General features: G+C 43.8%; 4 protein-coding genes across 8 annotated transcripts; 3 read left to right on the forward strand and 1 right to left on the reverse strand.

Moving 5' to 3' along the window:
* Positions 1 to 8,501: 8,501 nt before the first annotated feature.
* On the forward strand, positions 8,502 to 12,367 carry LOC102701296. Its single transcript, XM_006661026.3, has 12 exons — positions 8,502 to 9,343; positions 9,453 to 9,613; positions 9,918 to 9,978; positions 10,060 to 10,125; positions 10,233 to 10,318; positions 10,751 to 10,808; positions 10,948 to 11,160; positions 11,387 to 11,452; positions 11,527 to 11,606; positions 11,684 to 11,802; positions 11,895 to 11,978; positions 12,076 to 12,367. Exons 1-10 carry the CDS (start codon positions 8,564 to 8,566, stop codon positions 11,796 to 11,798), a joined length of 1,686 nt encoding a protein of 561 aa, XP_006661089.2. The 5' UTR covers positions 8,502 to 8,563; the 3' UTR covers positions 11,799 to 11,802; positions 11,895 to 11,978; positions 12,076 to 12,367.
* A 357-nt stretch (positions 12,368 to 12,724) lies between these two features.
* On the forward strand, positions 12,725 to 13,582 carry LOC121055379. The gene has a single exon (XM_040527844.1). The coding sequence runs from the start codon at positions 12,725 to 12,727 to the stop codon at positions 13,307 to 13,309; it is 585 nt and encodes a 194-aa protein (XP_040383778.1). The 3' UTR covers positions 13,310 to 13,582.
* Positions 13,583 to 17,814: 4,232 nt separating this feature from the next.
* LOC107304865 (probable glucomannan 4-beta-mannosyltransferase 9) lies at positions 17,815 to 19,153 on the reverse strand. The gene is made up of 2 exons (XM_015840757.2): positions 18,565 to 19,153; positions 17,815 to 18,415 (listed from the first exon to the last, which is right to left on the reverse strand). Exons 1-2 carry the CDS (start codon positions 18,820 to 18,822, stop codon positions 18,362 to 18,364), a joined length of 312 nt encoding a protein of 103 aa, XP_015696243.1. The 5' UTR covers positions 18,823 to 19,153; the 3' UTR covers positions 17,815 to 18,361.
* Positions 19,131 to 23,978, forward strand: LOC102702035. 5 transcript variants are annotated; one of them, XR_005812514.1, is made up of 3 exons: positions 19,153 to 20,790; positions 23,374 to 23,424; positions 23,529 to 23,978. XR_005812514.1 is itself a non-coding variant. In XM_040527861.1 (1 exon), exon 1 carries the CDS (start codon positions 19,259 to 19,261, stop codon positions 20,723 to 20,725), a length of 1,467 nt encoding a protein of 488 aa, XP_040383795.1. In that variant the 5' UTR covers positions 19,131 to 19,258; the 3' UTR covers positions 20,726 to 20,952. The 5 variants fall into 5 exon arrangements, 1 of the variants encoding a protein (XP_040383795.1); XR_005812515.1 differs by having other exon boundaries at positions 19,173 to 20,790; positions 23,535 to 23,978; XR_005812517.1 differs by lacking the exons at positions 23,374 to 23,424; positions 23,529 to 23,978 and adding exons at positions 21,169 to 21,295; positions 21,796 to 21,814 and having other exon boundaries at positions 19,173 to 20,790.

Raw genomic sequence — 23,978 nt, forward strand, 5'->3', positions numbered from 1 at the left:
AAGAACCTGAGATTTGTGAAGAGTTCATTGAGCAAGGCAAGTCCTATTCAATTCCTCCTTCGAACATGTTAAATCCTATATTTTTGCAAATGCTATATTGTTTATAAGTTGCATGTGACATTGCAAAATGTGGGATGTTGGTAGAAACTCCTATTTGCTGCGCTTATCCTCCTTGATTATTAATTACCTTACTATTGATACATCTAGGAATGGCTGTGGTACTGTCCAAGTGCCAATTTAGGTATATTCGTGCTACTAATATAGCTATTGCTTAGCCATGCTTAGAGTTTTGTATGTTACAAACGATGGATCATTCACTCTTCAAAAGTTAGGCTATTTGAAAATATTATACAGATGTGCTGCCTCTATTATTTCTGAAACTAAAAACTGAAAACTTATGATTTTAGACTTGGGCGGCAAGTGGTGTGCATATGTTGGTAGTTGCATACCGATAGGGAGAGTGTTCGCCCAAGTCGATTAAGGACCGAACTATGTGTCACCAACTAAAATTTACGGTGCAACCACATGTGTTATTTATGGGGTAACCTTATTTATGAAGTTGCTTAATGTCTAGCTTTGCATTGGGAGGCCGTAGTAGTATGGACTAGTCGGAATGATGGTCTATCGGAGCTACCTAGTGCGGTTTGTGCCAGGTGTCTAAGTGTATCCAATATAACGGTTAAGTGCCTCGTTGAGGGAACGGATGATTCGCTTCACGGCGCTAGTACAACGAGGGCCCCTTGGACTAGCGGCACTAGGGTTGCTCCTAGTGTGGGTATACACTTGCCGTGCTCATGCAAGGTTTGGTTTTGAGTAATGAAGTAACTTCGTCATATGCTAGCAAATCGGGTACTGTTTGGTATCGCGTGACATGGTTTACATGGTTGCTAGTTTGTGTCATGTGGGTAAAGTGCATAGCCCTTGCAAGGTGATGAACTAATCGATTAGCCGTGCTCACGGTCATGAGCGACTTGGTGAAATAATACTAGTGTTCGTGGTTTAATAAATGTTTTACGAAATTGGCATGGTGGAAAACTGGTGATGACTTTGCCCGGTGTGCGCTGAAAAAAAAGTGGTTACTTGCTGCCATGGAGGCCACAAGGATGATATTAATATGATGCCTATGCTGCTACTACTATTATTTACTTATTACTTTACAAATTTCATTGCAATCTATTACTACTTACTATTGTGAAACAAAATTTGCTTTATGCTGAAATTTAGTCTACAAACATAGCCTCTTTTGATCTCAACTTGCAATAGACAAAGGCTTCCTAAGGTTTGGCTAGGACTTGCCAATACGTTTGTATTGACCACCTCCTGTTGTTGTTTTTGGACTTTGATGCGGGAAATGAGATGCCTAGTGATGAGTAGTTTGCACCGGGTACCGGAGGTTTCGAGCATGGTTCTTTCTAGGGTGATTCCTAATCGGTCGCCTGTGGTGGTTTGGTAATGGGCATACCGAAGAACTTATATATATTTTTCTATTCTTATTCCGCCGCGTTTAAACTCTTTCATTTAGCCGGTCGGCCCTATCTATACTGTATGACCCGTGCACTCGCTAAGTTATATGAACCATGTTATCTACTTGTATGTCTATTATGTATGAATGTGATGACAAGGTTGTGTATGCGTGTACTAGCCACTGATCATGGGACTAGTACGGCGTACGCTCCGGGTATTCGGGAATTCCATCCCCGGGTGCCGACATGTAAAAATTTGTGATTAAAAGATTTATATATTTATCCTTATATAAAGTCTAAAATATAGAAAATGTTTCTAATTAGAAAGATATTTTCTAACATATAGAAACTCTGTAATTAATAAGATAATTTCTAATTTAGAAAGTCTCAAATATATGAAAAGTATGCATAAGAAAAGGTGAGTCTGTCTTGGTTTTCTGATCTGACGAAGATGATTTTAGCCATCGGATTTGGAGAATGATGAATGAAGGAGATAGAATGAGTAAACCATATTTATGCATTATAAGGTTGATAGATGAGAACAGTAAAAAGAAAAAGATTTCGTCTCATGTAAATCCCTAAAAGGTAGGATTTGTATTAAAAATGAGAACCGAGAACATCCAGAATAGATTGTTAGGTTGTGCTATCCTCATTACATTTACACCCTTGTTCTAATCATAACTTTAAATATTCAGTAGTATTGAATCATAGTCTTATTAAAATCCAACTACGTCGCAGTTACGTTAAAATTTATGAATTTATATATTAATATTATTTTATATTTATGTAAAGAAATTTAGCTTAAATTGAGATAAGTCCATATTACACTGTCAACAAGCAAAAAGGCTAAATATCCCCCTATGGACAATACAACCCAGCTGTAACAATCATTTTTATTATTCTGATATAAAAACTGAGTTTTTTTAGACAAACCCAAAAACTTTTTTGGGAGGTTGGGGGAGGAGGTTATAATATTGACTTATTCCTTTTTCAAATCATTATTTAACTAATTTTATTGATGTTTTGATAACAAAATTCAGTTATTTGCTTTGTATTCTCGTGAATATACCTATTATGACCTTCTTTAATTTTTTGAATTAAAATCACGGAAGGTTTTACTCTATAATCAAGAATTAAAATATGTTGGCAGAAAATATTGAAAAACTAAAATGTTTGTATTTTTATTATAATATTTGTTGTTTGCAGTTTTTAACATTGCTATTGCTTTATTATGTTTAATTTGAAATGTTTTGTTACTTGTGTAGTTTAGGTGTCTTTCGTATATCTTATTTTCTTTTTACAGTATATTAGTGTCGACGATTTGGATGTCGGCAATATATATGGGGTGGCTAGCGAGGCGTAAAGATCGATGGTTAGGATGAAGACACAGGGTTACCCAGGTTCAGGCTCTTAACTAGCGAGATAATATCCTACTCCTGCTTGGCGATTGTATTAGATTGTGGACAGATCAACTAGAAGATAGTCGATCTAAATATGTCGTCTGTTTGGCCGACCCCTATGAGTGGTGCCCCTGTCCCCCTTATATAGTGGGGGATAGGGCTTACAAATAGAATCCTAATCTGATAAGACTAAGATCTATCCTAATTCGGTTACAACTTGGAGTCAGTATGAGCGACATGCAATCCTACAGTTACCAAACTCCGGTTGATACCATACAGAAATAATCTCCTTCCTATTCGGTACCCCTACGACTGTATGTATACACATAGTCTTCGGATACTCCCGTAGGTATTCCACAGCAGCCCTCGGAGTCGTACATAGCCACGCAAATCATCTTTGTAAATTGTTGATCATCAGGCGTATCTTCGCACAGTATGCTTGACATTGTCCGAGTGCTTCCCGGGCACTCCCCGAGTGCTTCCCGAGTGATCCCGAGTACTCTGTGATGATTGTAGAGGCTGTGGATGGCTCCGAATGGAAGAAAGGAATAGGTGAATCGAAGATGCACCTATTAGATGTAGCTCCTGACTCTATGCTTAAATGTGTAACAATTAAACATAGAGTCTTTTCGAGACTATATAAAAAAGGCTGAGATGCACCTAATAGGTGTAGCCCCCGACTCTATACTTAAATGCGTAACAATTAAACATAGAGTCTTCTATGGACTGTTACCCAAGAGATGTTTCTCGTTGTTTTGAGTTTTTCGACTTGAGCAATACTGTTCTGAGTGCTTCCGGACCCGAGTGGTACCTAGCACTAGTTGCTCTTTCTGAGCAATTTGAACCCGAGTGGTTTGGAGATAGTTTTTGTGCTGTGTCTCCTCAGACATGTAATTTACATATCATTGTGCCCATAGGGTAGGTTATACAGTACTGCCTAACCGTTACAGCCGAGTACTTAGTGCTGAGTATATTCGGGTTTACTCAAAGTTTAGGCACAGGCTAAAAAGCGCAATTAAGTATCCTGGGCGATATCAAATAGTGTCTGTGTAAAAATAGTTATAGCCCCATTATATGGGCGCACTGTTGATTCCCGAAATGTGAGAAATCATGAATTTTATGTCACTGTTTGGGCGAACCATAAACTCGCAACGTTCTTATCAACATGGTATCAACGATGCCAGCACCGAGTTTTACGCATCGGTCCGCTAGGCCGTTAAACTGTTTTAGTTCGGCAATTTTGAAGATTTGGTGTGATAGAGCACTCATGGCGCAGTAACCGATATCGAGGCCAGACTTAAAGTAGTCGAGGCTATTCGGGACCGGTTTGCTTCTGCAGCCTTGGCGATCTTCAGGTTGTTCGAGACTATGGTGACCAGCTTCAGCTCCATGCCACGCAATAAAATCCTTGAGAGGCTTTAAAGAGGTACCCGGGCATGTGGCCGAGGAGGCGAGGAACATGGCGATGATAGCAGCTCGTTAAGCCTTCGCCATAATGAAGTCTCTTTGCCCCTGGGTAGTCTTTTTAGCCACCGTTGAAGATTTTATAGCCAATTGCTACTCGGAGAAGGTGTTGGCACTAGTGGAGGAGGCTGAAGCCGGTGCTGAGTCCATAGTTCGGACCGTTGACCTGCAAATAGGAAATGTAGCCATTAGCAGTAACCAGTCTTTTGCAAGACATTTGCTTGTCTGTAATGTAAATTGTTTTACTATTGCTTTAAGTCTTTATTCTGATTTAGATCTCGCAATCTGAAATGAGTTGTGTAAACTTGTGCTATGTACCCATCCTGACAGCCCTCGAGTAGATTTAGGCAGCGTGGAGCGTAGCGTATTACTCAGTTTGGTACAGTAAGTAGGGCGTAGCCACAAAGTTTGTTTAGCTTTATTCAGATATTGATCTCATGATCAAAAAAGAGCTTTTAAACAATATACTTTTAAAGGAACAGTATGACATGATACAGTGTAGCCCCCGACTGGCTTGCTGGGGGTAAAAAGCACTCAGCGTGGGCAGTCGAAGGATGGAGAAAGAGGAAACTTTTACAGAAAATGTACTAAGTATGAAAGGGACTTAGCTGTTCGATATTCCATAAATCACCACTGGATGGCGATAATGACAATCGACATACGGATGCGATCACAATTTGGTGGTGACGATCCTGATGTCGAAGAGAGACGTGGCCGACATGGTAAATAGATTACCACTCAGTGGCAATGAATTTGATGCGTCCGACACGGTGGCGGTGCATTCATTCGGTGTGGTGATGGGATCACCACTCGGGACAAGGATGAAGTTGATGAAGGACCTACGACCTTCTGTTCAAAACTAGGGTCATTGGTGACCACTCGTTTCATCTTGGCCACTGGGCAGACTTCAATCATGCTTGGTGTTAATCTGTTTGCTAGTAGTCTTTTACTATTGTATATGTCTTAGTCATCAGATGAGTTGGCTTCGCGGCATGTGCCCATCCCGACAGCCCCAACAACCAATGTCTAGCTGACTCATCTAGAGCGACTGGTAGATAGTTGGCCATTGCTTTAGTGTCGCCGCCAGCTGCTTGGATAGCCATGGTGTACACCGTTAGCCAAGCCTTGGGGTCGGTGGAGCCGTCATACTTCTTGGTACCAGTTGGCTTGAAACCAGTCGGCTAAGTAAGCTGGCTCAAGTTTTTGGTGAAGGCCGCTACACCATCGACCATGTCGATCCCTGAGCTCTCGGGTGACAGATGCCTAGACCCCCGGCTATGGCTCCGATGTTCGTGATCTTGACGGTGACCTTCCTGACAGGCTTGACGTTCATGTTCGATCTTTCGGCGGAGGTCGAAGCTATCTTTCTGATAGAGACACTTCTTCTCGGCCTCAAGATCCTAGCGTTGTTTATCCAGTCAGCGGATTTCATCATTGAGGCGGCGTTGCTTACTGACTGTGTCTTTCCTCTGCTCAGGGCTCAGGAGATGCTCGGCGTGATCTGTTATCAGTCGGTGGCCGAGATCCGGATGGTCTTTTGGAAACGTTCGATCTAGATCGGGGTGACCTAGACGACTGAGCCTCCGACCGTACCGGTGGTATTATCGAGTTGTGCTGCAACGAGTGTTGGATCGCAGGTGTTGTTACCATTGCATTGACCTTGTTGATGGTTTCAACCACCGGTAGATCTTGTTGAGGAAGCTGCTGAATGACATCGCCGAGTAGATCCACTGCCGCTTGGATGTTTTTTTGAGGGGTCTTAAAGACGGCATGCCCCTCAACCCGAGCGTGGAGTAGATCGCGCTACACTTTGCGCGGTTGGCTCCTTAGTTGTTTGTGAGATTGATTCTCACATTGGCGTCTTGATTCATCTTCAAGTCGATGGCGTTCGTCTTCCTGCTGCTGGTCTCCGGCCAGCTTGGCTACTTGCTCCTCTTGGTGCTTCTTCTCAGCCTCGTTCGTTATTGCCCAAGTGATGGTGAAGACCTCTCTAGGAGGAACAAATCTTCCCGAGCTGCTGCAGGAGTTTGATGCGGCGACTTGAGTAGTCAGCTTTGCATTGACCTTAATCCCGAGTGGCGGAAGTGTCGACTCAAGAGACTGCAGCTCGGTGTGGTGAGATCTAGATTGGATCTCATCTTGAAGTAGCGCCGAGTTGCCTGGTCCAAAGCGGCACACCTCCTCCTCAAGCTCAGATGAATCTGAACACGTGTAGGAGAGCGCACCACCTTGATCGACGCGGAATCCAATGCCGCCGAACTTCAAGGTTTGCCCCGGGACAAACTTTGTCTTCATGATCTTTGAGTTTAGATCCATTGATCTCGTCGAAGACCTCAAAGTAGCTTCCCCTACCTGGCGCGCCAACTGTCGACGATTTGGATGTCGGCAATATATGGGGTGACTAGCGAGGCGTAAAGATCGATGGTTAGGATGAAGACACAGGGTTACCCAGGTTCAGGCTCTCGACTAGCGAGATAATACCCTACTCCTACTTGGTGATTGTATTGGGTTGTGGATAGATCAACTAGAAAATAGTCGATCTGAATATGTCGTCTGTCTGGTCGTCCCCTATGAGGGGTGTCCCTGTCCCCCTTATATAGTAGGGGATAGGGCTTATAGATAGAATCCTAATTTGATAAGACTAAGATTTATCCTAATTCGGTTACAACTCGGAGCCGGTATGAGCAGCATGCAATCCTACAGTTACCAAACTCCAGTTGATACCATACAGATATAATCTCCTTCCTATTCAGTACCCCTACGACTGCATGTATACACATAGTCTACGGATACCCCCAGTGCAGGTATTCCACAATTAGCATTTCTTTGAAGTGAACATTGAATCTTGTTTTCCTCAATACTGGCTAATATATAGTTTGATGCCGTGGCCTGCAGGAACATATTCGATTTGCAAGTTCTTTTTTGTTCATCCGAAGAGCGACTCGGTAACAAATGTGGAATTTTAACATTCACGTGTCACCGTACGGACATAGTTTTACATCTCTCAAGAACATCAACATCTCTAAATATTCCTCAATTACGTAGAAAAAAAACTCAATTTCACGCTTCCTCCTAATCAGCCCAATAAAATGGTGGCACACAATTTCCACGCCTTGATTGACGCCGCAACAAGAACATGCACGCATGTACATGTATACAACGTTGGGACGGCGTCAGACATGCATGCAGACATGGCGTAGGATCCTCACCATCAGGATCGCCGCTACCCTAGCGGAGAGCAGCGCGCAGAAGACGGAGACGAGGATGAATAGCATCACATCCGTGATGATGGCTGGCCGGTGCCGCCGCCGCCGCCGCGCCGGAGTGCTCTGCTCGCTCCCTTGTATACACGGATTGGTGATGAGGACGAAGAGTTAGCCGACGACGGCGAGGCCAAGGATTCGTTCGGAACGTGGCGCCGATGTTGGAAAACCTTGCGATAGCGCACGGTGTCTGTCGTCCTTGGACGGGGCGTGTAGGGGTCTTGGAGGACAACATAAAGTCATCCCCCACGAAAAGTGCCGAAATCAGCTCCAACGACGAGCGGCGAGCAAGCCATTGCGTATGCATTCGTTATGTTGCGGAAAATAAGGACGACATGGAATCCTGCCCACCGCATGGCATCCTTGCTTTCTGCAGGCAGCCTCGTCCAACCTAAAAAATTGCATGTCCCGTAAAATTTCAAAGACGAAAAGTCGAAACATTATATCTAAGAACTAAAAGTTGAACTTAATATGGGACAGAGGCAGTAAAAACTAGGTATTGTTCTTATGCCAGCTCTAATTTAACGGTCATATGTCACATCACATAAAACGCCCTTCGGCCTCACAGATGATGTTAGAGCTTAGAGGTACAGATCTGTAAAACTTTCAAAAATACGTACACTTTTTCGACTATTCAAACAAAAAATATGTACAAATAAAGAAAAAAGGCACGTGACTATGAGCTCCCTCGGCCCATCTACCTGGATGGCCGAGGATCGCACCTCATTTTGTATGGGCTAAATCTCCATCATGGACCATCCCGCCAACGCCAAACAAACAGACGTGGATTCTCACCGGCCCAACCAGCCCAACCCGGCCAGCCCGGCCAGCCCGGCCCGGCCCATAGTCCAAAGAACACACTGCGATGTGGCCGTGTTCGCCTCCACTCACCGCTCCTCTCTCTCTCTGCCCCATTCCTCCGCTGTAACCCCAGCAAAAACCCTACCACCTGGCCGCGCCGCCGCCGCTGGCCATGGCCGCCGCGGCGGGGGCAGGGGGCGGCTCCCGCCGGGCGTGGCGCGTGATCCCGCGGCCCGTCCTCGAGACGGTCCTCCACAACCACGCTCTCCGCCCGCGCGTGCCGCAGCCGCTCATCCTCCACGGGCCCCGCGGCGTCGGCAAGTCGACCCTCCTCCTCCGCCGCCTCCTCCCGCGGTGGTCCGAGCCCCCGCACGCCGCCGCCTTCGTCGACTTCCTCTGCCCCTCTCCCGCCCCGTGGTCGCTCCTCGCCGAGGACCCCACGCCGCCCCCCTCGCTCCCCGACCTCCGCCTCCGGCTCGAGTCCGCGCTCGAGGGCCTCGCCCGCGCTGCCGTGCTCCGCGGCGCCGTCGGTTCCAAGGACGTGCTTGCCGCGCTCTCCCGCTCCCACGGCATCCACACCGCGCTGGCACGCCTCGCGGGCACGGCTGCCCCGGCCCGGCGCGGCGGCGGAAGTAACCCCGTGCCGGCGCTGTGGGCGAGGGCCGTCCTCGCCGCGTCCTCCTCAGCCCGTGGGGAGGACACGCCATTCTGCATTGGTGAGGAGGAGGTGACCAGCTGCTCCATGGAGGAGAGGGCGTACATGCAGGAGGCAATGGCGGCGCTGCGTGTGGCCAAGGAGGTGCTCGGGATGCAGGAGGGGTGGCGTAAGGAGGCTGTGCTGGAGATGAACAGGACTAGGCGGTTGTCGAGGCCACTGGCCAATTCCGCAACCGACTGGCCATGCTTGTTGTTGGATGTGCTGTCAGGTGCGGCAGAGATCGATTTCTTTCAGGTAAATATGGTATCGGTTTGGTTCTGAATTTGGTCTAACTGTTGTTTACTAAAATATTAGTTGAGTGTTGATGATATGTTATTTTGGTTGTGTGGATGTTGTCTTGCAGCCAAAGCTGGTGCTGAACAATGTGGATGTTCTGAGGAAGGCGACTTGCAAGGATGACACGATGGTACCTGCGGAAATGTATCATGATAGCTTGATTTGGAGGGTGATCGCACTTGGTGCCAATGAACAATGCTTGCCAGTCATTATCTCAACCTCGGATGGGTGAGTGTTTGATTGTACATATGTGTTCTCATATATATCACAAAACATTGCAGGGTAGTGCGTTAACTTATAACTCAAAACTGTATGCCTATATATTCATGATTACTTGTGAACAAGTTATTGTACCATAAATGCAGTCCCAGAACTACATTAACATAGCTTTCCTTTTCATCCCTGACTTCAATAGTTTCCTTGTTGTCTAATGGAGTATTTTATTTCTGTAAATTAAATAATCTGCTGTACTGTGCTAAGGACATTCTATATGTAAACTAATGGATTCATGTTCATCTTCTAATCCTTGCAGGTACTATTCTTCACAGGCATTTGTTGATTTTGGTTTTCCTAATATATTTATTTCTCGTGAGGTATTCTCATTTTACCTCTGTACTGCTGCACCGTTTTCCATTTTCTTTATTTACTTACATAATGATAATTGGATGGTACAGACATTTGGTTGGACACCACAGGAAGCAAAGTTGCATATGGTCCCTGAATTCTTCAGTGAGAATGAGGTAATGCCTGCTAAGATTTCCTTTTATCTGCTCAAGATGCATTCATTTATTTTACCCCTCTGCAAACTTGATGCATAATTTCTTCATGATGTTTATTGAAGTTGTAGTGGAAAGTTGTGGATGAGGTTCTTGGGCCAAACCCACGGCAATTGTCTGAGATTTATATGTTGAAGCAGAATGCAGACAACCTGGGGTAAGCAACATGCACCTCACCTGCCATTGTTCTTTTCTGTTTTACTTTATGCTGATAGTGTGTATTATTTATTTACAATATTTGCTGGTGGTATTTCAATTACTTCTTGAGGTCTCATGTTATGCTTGATTGCTTGTTACTATGTAGCTTGCAAACTATTTTTCATGGAATCACAGGAACGGCTAACTAACCAAGCATGGATGTTTCTATTCTTTGCAACAAACTCAATGAACTCAACAGTGTCCGTCTTTACTATTCAACGAAGTTTGTATTTTTTAGCAGATTCACATTAGTCTATTTGGTAGTGCAGTGTCACCAAAAATATCAGTTTTTAAAACCATTAATAAGATGATCAATGATCTGTCTTAGTTACTTGTACTGTACCATCTTTCTTATAACTGTAATCGTTATTAAATCTCCATTGCATTGCAGGGTTTTGCATGATCAAAATATCGAGGAAATTATTGACACATACCTGGCACACTTGCAAGTAAGTAAAATTTAAATTGAAGCTGAGTTAGTTACAATTTTGTAATATTCCATCATTATTGTGTATGAATATCAGAATTGCTAAGATGAATTTATAGTAAGAGGAGAAAACCTGACTGTTCTTTCATTTTTGATAACAGGTTTCTGTTGTGAATCCTGCAATGGAGACAGCATTAGGAATGATACAGAAGTTTGCATCTGATGTCCGTGATGGAAAAGTACCAGAAAATAGATTGTCTTTTGGTGCACCATGGAGACATCCACCTCAAGGGGATAACCCTGATGTGTCCTATAAGTGGGCAAAGATTCAACTAATGGATTTCGTGCAATCTTTTGTAAACACTGAATTCGGGGTAATAAAACTGTCCTTTCTACAAGCCAGGCATTTGCAGTTCTTGATTATGTTAGCTGTAGATATAAGCATGGCACAGTACTGGAAAGTTACAAATACCCTTTGTTTCCAATGTATGGAGAAGATATATGCTTTTAAGCTTTTGACAGAAAGTTTTTATAACATTTTGCATAATCAGTTTATGGAATTCGTGGATTTCAGTGAATTTGAATATGTGTTTTTCACAGGTAAATTATTTAGCAGATGACAGCCTGGAAATATTCGATGATCCTGCTGCAGTTGCCATGTCGGAGGTATTCTGGTTAACTGCTATTTCAATCTTGATTGTGCCGGTATAATGAATGCTCACATGATTGCATTGTATTAGGTTGGTCTACTTTATCAACAAAGAGATCCATCCTTCATGCGGCCAATCACTCGTGGAATTCAGCGTTGCCTTGCTAGATGGTCTGTTCCTGTGCTCCTTGCATGCTGCAGGATACATTTGGTAACCTAATGCTCTTCTTTTGTATGGATTTATCTAGGCTTGTTCAGCAGAGGTTACAATTGAGCTTTCAAGAATCAATAGCATTCTTATGGCAAAGGGTGATGCGAGGGCGAAGCTATCGACACTTGATGAAAGAAGTTGGCTACAAGTAAAGAGGTACATGAGTTAGGAGCTTAGGATTGGGATCTTATATACTTTTATTTTATGTTTAGTTCATTTCTGATAAAATATTGTTCCATCAAGAACAGATTCCAATGGATAAGGAGCCCTTTATCAATTTTGACATGGAAGTATGCAACTAACATGATTTTTACGGACTGACTTTTTCATCCGTAAGTACGCTTAATGCATTTATGATTTAATTGGCACTTGTATTCACATCAAAGTTTATTCACGAGGCATAATCACTGGTTGTTTGCTTCCAACCAGTATGAATGTGGAAGCAGGAGATCCAGCAGCAGGCGTCCCAAGGGTCTGGATCCACATGACTTCGTGGTTGAGATCTTGTGTTTTTTCCCCTTTTCCCATATTCATTCTGTATCAAAGATCTTACGTTGAATGTTTGTTGCTATTGTTGCATGACCATCAAGATAGGAAAAATGAGGAAGTTTTGTATGTCTTAACCCAATACCCAAATGGCTTTTACATGTGAAAAAATTCCATTGTATTCTTGGTGCTCACAGAAGTACTGGTGAAAATAAAATATGATGTTCCCTATTTCAGCCCGTAAGTTGCCGTACTTTGGACATAGTTGGGCAACTCCTTTTTTTAATGAAACAGTTAACTACTGTTATATAGATCTAAAATAAGGTAGCAATATTTTTGCCTTTTCGATCCAAAAACATGCTCTCATCCACCAAAAATTGAAAATCACACACGTGGTAAACCTAATAGAGCTATAAATTAATGAATGAATGAAATAATTTGAAGCTTCGACCTATTATAAGCACAATCTAATAAAAGATCAGCCCATGCATTGTTGACCCCTTAATCCATTGAAGCCACCCTTAAAAGACTACTTACTTAAGGGCGCCCACCGTCGGCCACCGGCGACGACGAAACCCTAGATACACAGACGATGGCCGGCCGGCGAGCCCACGACGCCGTCGTCGCCGCCGCCCTCCTCCTCGCCGCCGCCGCCGCCATCACGGCGGCGGAGGGCGCGGTGTCGAGCTGGGAGGCGAGCTCCGACCAGGACTACCACATCTTCGTGGAGAACCGGATGGCGGACAACATGCACCTGAGCTGCTACGCCGTGCACGGCGGCGGCCGGAGCGAGTTCTACCACAGCTTCCGCGCCGACACCGGCAGGGAGGTGCAGCTGCCGTTCCTGCAGCCGGTGGCGCGGGCGAGGCTGGTCTGCAAGTGGGCGTGCGCCGGCAACTACCTCCGCGGGGTCACCCTCTTCAGCTCCTACTGGCGGGAGGCCACCTCGGGCGCCTGCCGCCGCCGCGGCGGCGGGTGCGTCGTCGTGTTCGACGGGCATGAGATGTTCGTCGCCGGGCGCTCCTCCGGCGGCGGCCGGAGGCTCCTTGGCGACCTGCCGGAGCACCAGTGCGAGAAGATGCTGCTCGTCTTCAACCGCCGCTGCTGGTACAAGGACCACCGCCACCCGTACGTCGGCCGCGTCATGAGCGGCCTCGCCGAGTACCTGATGGCGTAGCGCGCGCGTACAGTACATGCACGTCGTAGCTACTTCGTCTATACGGATACACGTACGTATATATTTGTTTGTGTACGTAGAGTGCGAGACATCGTGCAATTTGCATGCATGATGGTACGGACGGACGGTTTCGATTATGTATGTATATATGTTGATTAATTAATTCCTGTTAATTTAATTTTAGAAAAGCCGTTAGAAGGTGAACACAATGTACATGTATCGTATGTGTGTTGCGAATTGTGAGAAATTAATTAATTAATTGTAAATTATGGAGCTCGGTACTCACTCTAGATCTGTATTTCTCATCATTTTGAACATGAATCCATTAGCAAGGAGATGTTTTAAGGGGAAGCCGCAGCTTCTCGCAGAATCCTAAGTTAGAACAGAAGATCATAACTCATAATTTCTAAGAGTTTGGAGTTGGAGAATCCAAATAATAAACTAGAAGCTAGTAGCTGGAAAAAACCCAACTTTTTTAGGTTCTGAGAAATTGGCTTCTCACTAGCTATTTCTCATAATCTTAAAATCCTACAAAATAGCCCCTAAGAAACCTACCGTCGAGAATGAGCGCTAAGAGTAAGAGCACAAGCTGATCCCTTTTTGTGTTTGATCCAAGGGTAAGCCCGTACACAACAAATTTGATGCAAGAATCCCCTAGAATGGTCGACACAAGGTAGATATGTTTGGGCTCTAGTGGTGCATAATAGCCTACTCTTGTGTGCTTTGTTGCTTGGTTTACGAGACAATTGGTAGAAGTCCCTCCACTTGGCGTAGTTCCTCATATAATTCTAGGGATATCCACATCCCAAGCAAAGTTATATTATAAAATGATATAATTACATAACGTTGGGAGAAGCTCTTTGCCCCCTAGGAGGGTTTGATATGCCTAGTCTTGTCTGTGCAGCAAATGGACGATCATCGTAGCACTTTCCGATTAGATACCACAGGCCAGTCTAATGGAGGCAAATGGAACGAAGGCAAATGGATAGGCCATTTATGGCTCAACCACTCAGTGCACAAGAGGGAGCATTATCTATTTTGTCAAGGTCTCCTTAGTCAAACTGACGTCTCATCCATCTTATGCTCATAATAAAACACACCCACATAACTAGACCTCCTCTGTTGAACTAAATTATTAAGTTCAACTTCTATCCATCGCACCTTACAATATTCTTCTATCGCTTCATATAGCATCGTTAACTACATTAGGGTGAACTCGTCCATATATTAGTTGCAATTAATAAAGCAATATTAAGTTTTAGAATTCATGACCTTTATTAGAAAATGAAGTTATATGCAAAGTACACAAGAATTTTGAACCCTCGAAGGATTAGTGTGTCAATTCTAGAAGTTGGGAGCATTACAAGTGTGTGTAAGATTATGAAACTCCCTTTTTGTAGGCATCACTGTTGGTGATCTCTTAATTCTATAGTTCTCAAATCACCTACTCCATTTAGTCTTTGTGGGATCCATCTTATGTGCAACGATTGGTCCTGCAGGATGACTTGAAATTTGGAGAGGGGTGCCTCAAGGTCCAATGCCCCGGAGATGTGATGAAATCATTCTAGGTGAGGGTTTCTATCAGACTAGAGTTGTTTGAAAGGATAATTGTATTGTTAATTTGGAGATCTTTCATTATATTTCAAACCACCCAAATCCTAGCTAGTTCTGCCTGCAAATAAGACGACCAAGCAGGATGCATGCTTGGATGAGCAAACATTTATGACGGGTTGGATCATGAATGAATTTTCCTATTCTTGATAGTTGGTCTTTCCAATTAGCATCAGTGAAAGGATCATTTGAGGTCTAGAGGGGTGAATAGGAAAGGTTACAAAATAATACAAAAGCGTAAAGTGGAAATCTGATTGGATATTCTGATTAAGATCGAATATTCCTGTGCCTGCTGGAAATTTTGATTAGAATCAGAATTTCCTATGCAGAATGACACAACTGAGCAAACCACAACCTATAGAACAAATGCACAAATATGCAAGGAAAGCACAAACATCAACTATTTAACAACAACAACAAGTAGCAAGAGAAAAACTGAAAGAGATAGAGATATCACCAAGTTTGCTTGAAGATGTATTTCAAGTTCAAATACTGGAGGATATTCTACTCTCCGTTAAGGAGTTCATAAATAACAGGGTCTTTTCCAACCGTATCATCTTAAGCTTTCAAAATTACAATTATCTTTCAATAGTGGTATCTTTCCCTTGTGGAGGTGAGATCTGACCGTCACAACCTTTTCGTAGCACACCATAAATGAATATGTGGCTCGAGAACAATGCCTAGCCATTCAAGAGTCATCAATCTCCAAAAGTAATAAATACCACACCACCCTTGGGGTTCACCCTAGCACTCAAGATAGAGAGAACAACCACACTAGATCTCCAAAAGAAACCCAAGTGAAGCACACAAAAGCATGAGTGAGGAAATCGAAGGAGGAGATGCGCTCAAAAATCAAAGCACAAGAAAGCATAAAACTCTAGCTAAAACTTTGTTTAGTGAAATGAATGGCTAACCCTAGAAAAGAGTTGGGGATTACAGCACACCCCAAAACTTAACCATTAGGAGACACTTTTAGCCTTAAATAGAAATTTTGGTCCATGAAAAAATATATATCCTCAACTGATATATTAAAAAAAAACTCAGATTACTACCAAAGAGAGGATCGGAAATTCTGATAGGAGAATTGGAAATTCTAACAAGAAAAGTTAAATTGATATAGAGAACTGAGTTACACAAAATCTTAGAGGGAATCAAATCAAGACAAAGTAGTGAGTTGGACAAAGTCTCGGACATCCTGATGTATTAGAAATTCTAATCTAGAATCAGGAATTCCGATTATTTTTGAATAACTTCGTACAGAGTCTTGACTTGCTCAACATCTCGGAAATTCCGAAGGATCGAATATTCTGATTGCTAGGTCAAATATTCTGATTCAAGACAGAAGCAAAGCCTTCGAACAAAGATAGATGAGCATTAGTGTTGATCTAATTATAAAAGTGTGGCATCCCTCTTAATAGTACGACGTCCTAGCAAAGAACATGACAAGAGTACATAATATTTTTAATATCTTTTGTTTCAATCTTCTCATCATTTTTATTCGCCTTCCAGACTTGCGTTAGAGAGTATGACTTCAAAATATCCATCAACATGATATTAGTATGTTCCAATTATGTTGGCGGGCCTAGATACACTTTCACGTAGCACCATGTTCATAGAGGCAATTTAAAATTAAGAGGCTCACTTACATTTGTTTGTTGATTTTCCATTTCTCGTCCTTTAAGTTGAGTCTCCTAATTAAGGGGCATCCAATTAAGGATTTTTTGCTGCCACAGTAGTGGTGTTTAACAAATTGCCACTCATGTACCTATAGTAAGTGGATGGGCCTACATATCGTAGACACATGTGGTGGCAATTGGTTAAATGTCACATTGCCACATCTAATAGTGATAAAATCCATAAATATATGCCTAATTATAGGCATTGCACATTGCTTGTGTTCCATTATTAACTTTGATAGGTCCCCAGCGATTTGAGTTAAAGGTGTAATTATTTATGGCTTTCCCGATTTTCTACAGTATTAACATCATTGTTGCAAGACCATCTGCAGCATTGCTTGTTCTTGATCATTTTATTAATTGTGAAAGCATCATTTTTTATGTTGAAGTTTGAGATGAACCAGATTAGTCTGCTGAAATTACACTTAAAGAGAGGCGAGTTTTATTTCTAGGTGCATCACATTTTGAACATAGCTATTGGATGCTCAGAATTACGTGAATGAGGTTTGCTAAGTTGACTGACATGGCTACTCTAAGAAGCTTCCAAGCAAAAGTTTTCACTCGTGGAGGAGGAGCCTACTTTCATAAATATTTTTTCGTAAGATTGATTATGAGACAGTGAGAGTGGACTAAACTAATTTTTACATTCGTTGAAAACCATATCAGAATGAACAACAATGAGAATAAAATCGCCTACAATGTCCACTAGTCTCTCTAGCTACAAAAATATCATCTAATCCACAAAAGTCTTCAACGTGCTATCTCACAGTTGTATTTATATATGTGTTGCCTTGACATACATGCGAAGTTGCGGGCTAACCTATCGTAAAGTGTTTGCTCAGGACACACATTCAAACTATCTTTTCTTAATTTAAACCACCCTTAAACTTATATTTCACTTCGAATCCATTACACCCCAAATAATTTCTTAACACACCGGTAAACTCTTACGATCTATGTGCAAGCGGTATCTTTGTAGAAAGGTCAGATATAGTTGGGTGGTCCAAGCTATAAAATTAACAAAATACATGGCCTAAATCGAAAAGACATGTTTATGTCTGATGCAAAGAAAACTTTGACAATAAAAACTGCACAAACAGTAATTTACTCTTAGAAACTTACGAAGTTATGATGTTTTTTTTTAAAATTGGCTGTAAGTCAAGATTCAAACATGCATATTTTAAAACTTCTGGAGGTTAGACACCACGTTTTCTCCAAATTAAACTTCTCACCCACAATTTGGTGGGGAATTTAACTATTTGCCATTGTTACAAATACCAACTCTTCAATACCCTTCTTAGATTTAGTCTTACAAATTTGCCACAGAAGAGATACAATTTCTTAACTATTTTCCACTTTTGACTAGGTGGCATGCCACGTGGCTGCCACTATGAAAAACGGTAGCAAATGGCGAATGGAGAGACCCGGCCAAGACTAAATTAGCTGGACCACCGCACAGACCAGCCGGCGTCGCTCTACGCAACAAACAAGAAGGCTGGCGAGGCCATCGCCCACGCCTACAACCACATCTACGGCCTCCCCATCACCAGCCTCCGGTTCTTCACCGAGTACGGGCCATGGGGCCGCCCCGACATGGCCTACTTCTCCTTCGCCCGCAGCATCATCGCCGACAAGCCCATCACTGCTCTTCCGCACCGCCGACAGCGCCGATGCCCATCAAGGGCTGCCTCGGCGCGCTCGACACGGCCGGCAAGAGCACCGGCACCAAATCCGACAAGAAGCACGGCCTGGCGCCGCCCCGCGTCTACAACCTCGGCCAGGATAGCCCGCACGCCGCCCCGATTGATAGCTTGTACACCTACTAGTCAACCACGCTCCAAAAAAGAAAGAAAAATTAATCCTCCTCTTCTTTCTTAGTTTTTTTTTGAAAGGATTAGCAGTAGCAACCGATAGTGAGATCAGCATGGCTGCAACCTGCATGGATGCATGGCTCTCCATCTTGATTACCTCGCGCTCGCTGTACATGAGGATCTGGACGAGGACCATGGGGAAGGTGGCGCCAGTGTCGCTGAGCTCGGGGTCGTCGACGACGAGGGGATCACAGCGGTACCGGTGCACGGGGCGGCGGCCGAACAGGTGAACGGCGACGGGCACCGTCGTCAGGTACACCTCCTCCACGAACAGCATCACGGACATGGCGAGGCACGCCGCCACGGAGAGCCGTAGCAGGGGCACCACAACCGGCGCCTTCACCTGCTCCCACATCGCCGCGATCTGATCCGTACGCTTAGTGGCAGCGGGGACGATGACAATGTCGATGGCCAGACGATGAAGATGGGAGGGACCGCTGACATGTGTGGCCCACCAATGTTTTCTGCAGCCACCGTGGCATGTCAAGGAGTCAAAAGTGGTAAATAGTTAAGAAATTGTATGTCTCCTGTGGTAAATTTGTAAGACTAAATTCAAAGAGAGTATTTGAAGAGTTGGTATTTGTAACGATGGTAAATAGTGAAATTCCCCCGATTTGGTGAAACTTGAAAGCTGAAACCCAATTTTCACCGCCACTCTTCTGCTGTTCGGGCTGGGCCTCGCCGCCGGGCGATCTGCCTCGCCGTCGCCGAGGAGAGGAGTAGGCTCGCCGCCGGTGGCCAATCAGGCCGGCCTCGTGCGCCGGCCACCCGTCTCCGCGCGCCCTTTAGCCATGCCAGGCTCTCCGATCCAAACGCCCCCTCCACAACCCAAACCCAAACCGCACCGCCGCGTCCTCCTCTCGGTGCCGGCTCTCCTCGCCGTCGCCTTCGCCGTCCTCCTCGCCGCCTCCCCCAATCCTCTCCCCCGCATCCTCCGCCTGCTCCTCGGGCCGAAGTCTTCCCTGCTCCGCCCGACGGAGATACGCCCCTCGGTGGATGCCTCGCCCGACGCGGGACGCCCACCATGTGTTCTATGGATGGCCCCCTTCGCCTCCGGCGGCGGCTACTGCTCCGAGGCCTGGTCCTACGTCGCCTCCCTTGACGAGCACGCCACCGCCGCCAGCGCGAACTTCACACTCGCAATCGCCCACCACGGCGACCTGGAGTCGCCGGAGTTCTGGCTCGGGTTGCCCGAGCAATCCAAGAAGTTGGCGTACAGGCTCGCCACCGCGCGGTGTGAGCTCTCCCGCGCGGTGGTTGTCTGCCACAGCGAGCCTGGCGCATGGTACCCGCCGATGTACGAGTCCTTGCCTTGCCCGCCCACCGGCTACGACGAGCCGGCGTTCGTCATTGGGCGCACAATGTTTGAGACGGACCGCCTCTCACCGGAGCACGTAAGACGGTGCAACCAGATGGACGCCATCTGGGTGCCGACCGACTTCCATGTATCGACATTCGTGAAGAGCGGGGTGGATCCCTCCAAGGTTGTCAAAGTTGTGCAGGCTGTGGATGTAGGATTCTTTCATCCGGCCAAGCACACCGCACTTCCTTTGCCAATTGGTGTGCCTGTGCTGGTGCTTGATGATTCAAGGTTGGGCCTTGATGGCTCGAAAGGCAAAGGCTTTGTGTTTCTCAGTGTGTTCAAATGGGAGCAGAGGAAGGGTTGGGATGTGCTGCTCAGAGCTTTCTTGCAGGAGTTCTCTGGAGCTGATGATGTTGCACTTTACCTGCTGATCAATGCCTACCACTCAGACACAGACTTCAGTAGGAAAATCCGCAGTTTCGTCAAAGAATCCAGCATTGAGGAGCCTACGGATGGATGGGCAGAAGTTCGGCTGATTGGTGAGCATGTCCCACAATCTGCTCTTCCAAGGCTGTACAAGGCTGCGGATGCCTTTGTGCTACCATCCCGTGGTGAGGGCTGGGGCAGGCCAGTGGTGGAAGCCATGTCCATGGAACTGCCAGTGATTGTGACGGATTGGTCAGGTCCAACAGAGTACTTAACTGAGGAGAATGGGTACCCATTGGACATTGACAGGATGGCTGAGGTCACAGAAGGACCATTTAAGGGTCATCTCTGTGCTGAGCCATCTGTTGATCATCTGAGGACTTTGATGAGACATGTATTCAGTGATCGAGAAGAAGCAAGGAGAAAAGGTAAGAAGGCAAGGGAGGATATGGTTGAGAGGTTTTCACCAGCAATTGTTGCAAGGATTGTTGCTGATCAGCTACAACAGACAATTGCCAGTACTCGGTAGATGGATAACTGAAATGTGATTGCAAATTTTAACCAGGAAGTGGATATATATCATGCGCCACTCATGTACGTATGACGATCTCATTACTCAGTGCTTTTTGTAGGAGTTATGTACTTATGTATATCTGTTTCTTACAATAATTAGATGAGTGGTGACTGTTTTTTTATTTGTTTCGATGTCTCATTACATCATGAGTAAAAAAAGAATTGTAGAATGTTCTCAGAGCATGTTACGGCTTCATATTATGATTTATGAGCATCTTTTATTAATTTAATACTCTCAAGAAGAACACAATGTTGGATGAGAATATTCACCCCAGCCTTTGCGTGATTTTTATTACCTACCTTTTATATAAATCATATTTTAGGTGTGTTTCTACAAATCCATTAGACATTGTGCTACATTTTGAATTTGATCTGAACCCTGCCTCATAAAATGTTTAGGTATCCTTTTTGTAAATGGAGTAATGTACATGGTGCATTGGTTCGTCTGAAACCATCACAGGGTTGAAAACACAAGGAGTAGCTTTGAGCAGCCACTTGTATATCTGATTGTTGCTTAATCCAGTCAGTTAAGTTATCTGTTGTTTTTTGTCCGTTCATAAAAACCTTGGAATGCACTCTACATGATCAACTCTGCACAGCAGATTCCTTATTTGTTCTTTCCATAATGCGATAACTAGTTGCTCAAGCATGCTCTTGCCATGCATCATAAGCAAATTAAGTGGTTGAAAGTTCTGTCCATAGTCTGCCTGTAAATGCTAATTTGAATTTCTAGCACAACATTATTCACTCAAAACCCGAAATTATGTCCAATATGTGCATGATATATGAACCTCAGAACCATGTGTCAAGGAACGAGGGAATTTATATTGGTATTTTCCATTCCGTGACCTTTGCCATATGACATGCTCATACCCCCTCCTTTTCCACCCATACCATTTTTGCTGTAAACTTGTAATTAACTAAGAGTTTTTCATTTTGTCAAATGAAATATGTAGACATTCTGATTTTATGTTTTAATACTGCAACGTACTTCTTGTCAATGATAACAAGCACCACATTTTCCAGAAAAAGATGACATGTTGTTACTTTCTCCGTTTCAAGATGTAAGTATTTCTAATATTCAAATTTTATATCACAGTATAAGCATTTCTGCACTTATTCATAATTTCAATCATTACAATGATTCCAAACGCAACTACATGCTTAGAAAGGGAATCAAATCAATTCAAAATTCAAAAATTGACCACTGAAATGACTAAAGTGGAATTTTTTTTATTTCTTCTTAAGGGCTGTTTGGATTCAGGGAGTTTTTTAAGTCACTTGTCACATCAGATGTTTGGACGTAAATTAGAAGTATTAAATATAGACTCATAACAAAACTAATTGCATAAATAAAGGTTATTTCATTAGACAAATTTTTAAGCCTAATTAATCCATGATTAGCAAATGTTTACTGTAGCATCACATTCGCTAATCAGGGACTAATTACGCTCAATAGATTCGTCTTGCGAAATAGTCCAGAGTATGGGGTAGGTTTTATTAATAATCTATATTTAATACTTCTAATTTAGTGTCCAAACATTCGATGTGACAGAGAGTAAAAAAAGTCCATGGGAAACAAACACCCCTTAGGCCGCATTCGGGAGGGACGTGGGTAAGTTAACTTAGCCAACACAGAAAACAGAGTAATAGATTAGTACATAATTAATTAATTATTAATTATTAAAAAATATGAAATAGACTAATATGATTTTTTAAAACAACTTTCATATAGAAATTTTTTTAAAAAATACACCGTTTAGCAGTTCAGGAAGCATGCGCGCGGAAAATGAGGGAGGTAAGTAACTTACCTACTGCCTTGAACGCGGCCTTAGTCTATACTAAACAACCTAGAAATGTGTATATTTTAGTACAGAGGTAGTAGTTAAATCACTTTCATGATTCGCAGAAGATGATGGTGTGCAAATCTAAGCTGTGCGTGGAGAGTAATGCAGCTTGAACACTTGCATTCACCTCACCACAGTAGGCGTCAAGGTCTCAAGGCCATACATGGACCTGCCAGAGAGATTACCATTGTAGAACTGAAGCAAACATTTACTAGGACTAGTGTAACTGCTTAAAGAAACGGTTCATTTCTGGGTTCCCTTCACAATGCAGGTTAAGAATTAAATTGTGCTTATTATTTTTGTAATATAAAATGGAACGAAAAATGCCATCTTATCAGCTAGAGTGAATGTACACCCACCATGTGCCTTCGGAATTTTATTCTTGTACAATTTTAATCTTATTGCCACATAAGTATGAGTTAATGTAACATAAATCAAGATTAGTTTCCATGTAACTTTTGGGATATAAATCAGATCTGCGCATTTGTAATACTGTGGTCTGTGGAGGCGTGATGGAATTTTCGTTGATGTTGGCAGTTTTTTTTTTTTTGGTATCTGCAGTTACTTTTTTCTGCTGTTGTGTATGCTGTATGTTTGCCGTGTGGTTGGAAATGGCAAGGATGGTCTTACATGCCGTTGTTTTTAACGCTCTTTACCTCTGTACCTGTACCTCTTTGCGTGTGTGTGGTGTGGGGATATAAATTAAGTTGAAACATTGCATTCCAATATCTGACTAAATCTTTGTGTTTTGGTACAGGATTGTTTGCTTGGTATCTATCCATGGAGGGAAGTGGTTCAACGAACGCAGGTACTGCACACAATCATTTTCATTCGCTCCTCTGATATTCTTTTTAATGGTTGTTGGGTTTTTTTTATTAGTAATACACTTGTGATTATCATGCTTTTCTGTAGTATTAGATGCTTCGGGCACTGAGGTAGTAGTGAGTGGTCTTGACGATCGCCGTTCATGCCTCAATCCACGATGCTGAAGAAGACGCTGCGGGAAGGCTCATCGACGCGCTCACAGGTATAGTTGGCCAGATGGGCGCCCGGCCTGGCACGGCCTAGGCACGGTTGGACATATGCCGGAATGCGTCGGGCTAGCACGGGCCGTGCCGTGCTAGCCTACGGGCGGCACCGGTAGTCCAGGCATGGCCCAATACCACTCGGGCCATGTTGGGCCGGCCCAAAGGCACGATGGCCCACCGTGCTTCTTCAGTAAATAAGTCTATATGTCATCTCTCACTTCTCTGGCCTGTTGAATAAGTCTATTCTCCCCTCTCTTTTTGGGTTATATATATAGTTAGAATAATTCTATTTGGCATACTTTTTTTGGCTATATATATGAATAAATTAAGTCTA

This window comes from Oryza brachyantha, chromosome 9 (assembly GCF_000231095.2).
Source record: "Oryza brachyantha chromosome 9, ObraRS2, whole genome shotgun sequence".
Lineage (NCBI taxonomy): Eukaryota > Viridiplantae > Streptophyta > Magnoliopsida > Poales > Poaceae > Oryza > Oryza brachyantha.

Bases quoted from the DNA above. Each gene is read 5' to 3' on its own strand.
- LOC102701296 (XM_006661026.3), top strand. From the start codon at position 8,564: ATGGCCGCCGCGGCGGGGGCAGGGGGCGGCTCCCGCCGGGCGTGGCGC. The intron at 10,809-10,947 runs GTAAGTAAAATT...TTTTGATAACAG, and splicing joins CATACCTGGCACACTTGCAA to GTTTCTGTTGTGAATCCTGC. The intron at 11,453-11,526 runs GTATTCTGGTTA...GCATTGTATTAG, and splicing joins CTGCAGTTGCCATGTCGGAG to GTTGGTCTACTTTATCAACA.
- LOC121055379 (XM_040527844.1), top strand. From the start codon at position 12,725: ATGGCCGGCCGGCGAGCCCACGACGCCGTCGTCGCCGCCGCCCTCCTC.
- LOC107304865 (XM_015840757.2), bottom strand. From the start codon at position 18,822: ATGTGGGAGCAGGTGAAGGCGCCGGTTGTGGTGCCCCTGCTACGGCTC. The intron at 18,416-18,564 runs GTAATCAAGATG...GTTGACTAGTAG, and splicing joins TCATGTACAGCGAGCGCGAG to GTGTACAAGCTATCAATCGG.
- LOC102702035 (XM_040527861.1), top strand. From the start codon at position 19,259: ATGCCAGGCTCTCCGATCCAAACGCCCCCTCCACAACCCAAACCCAAA.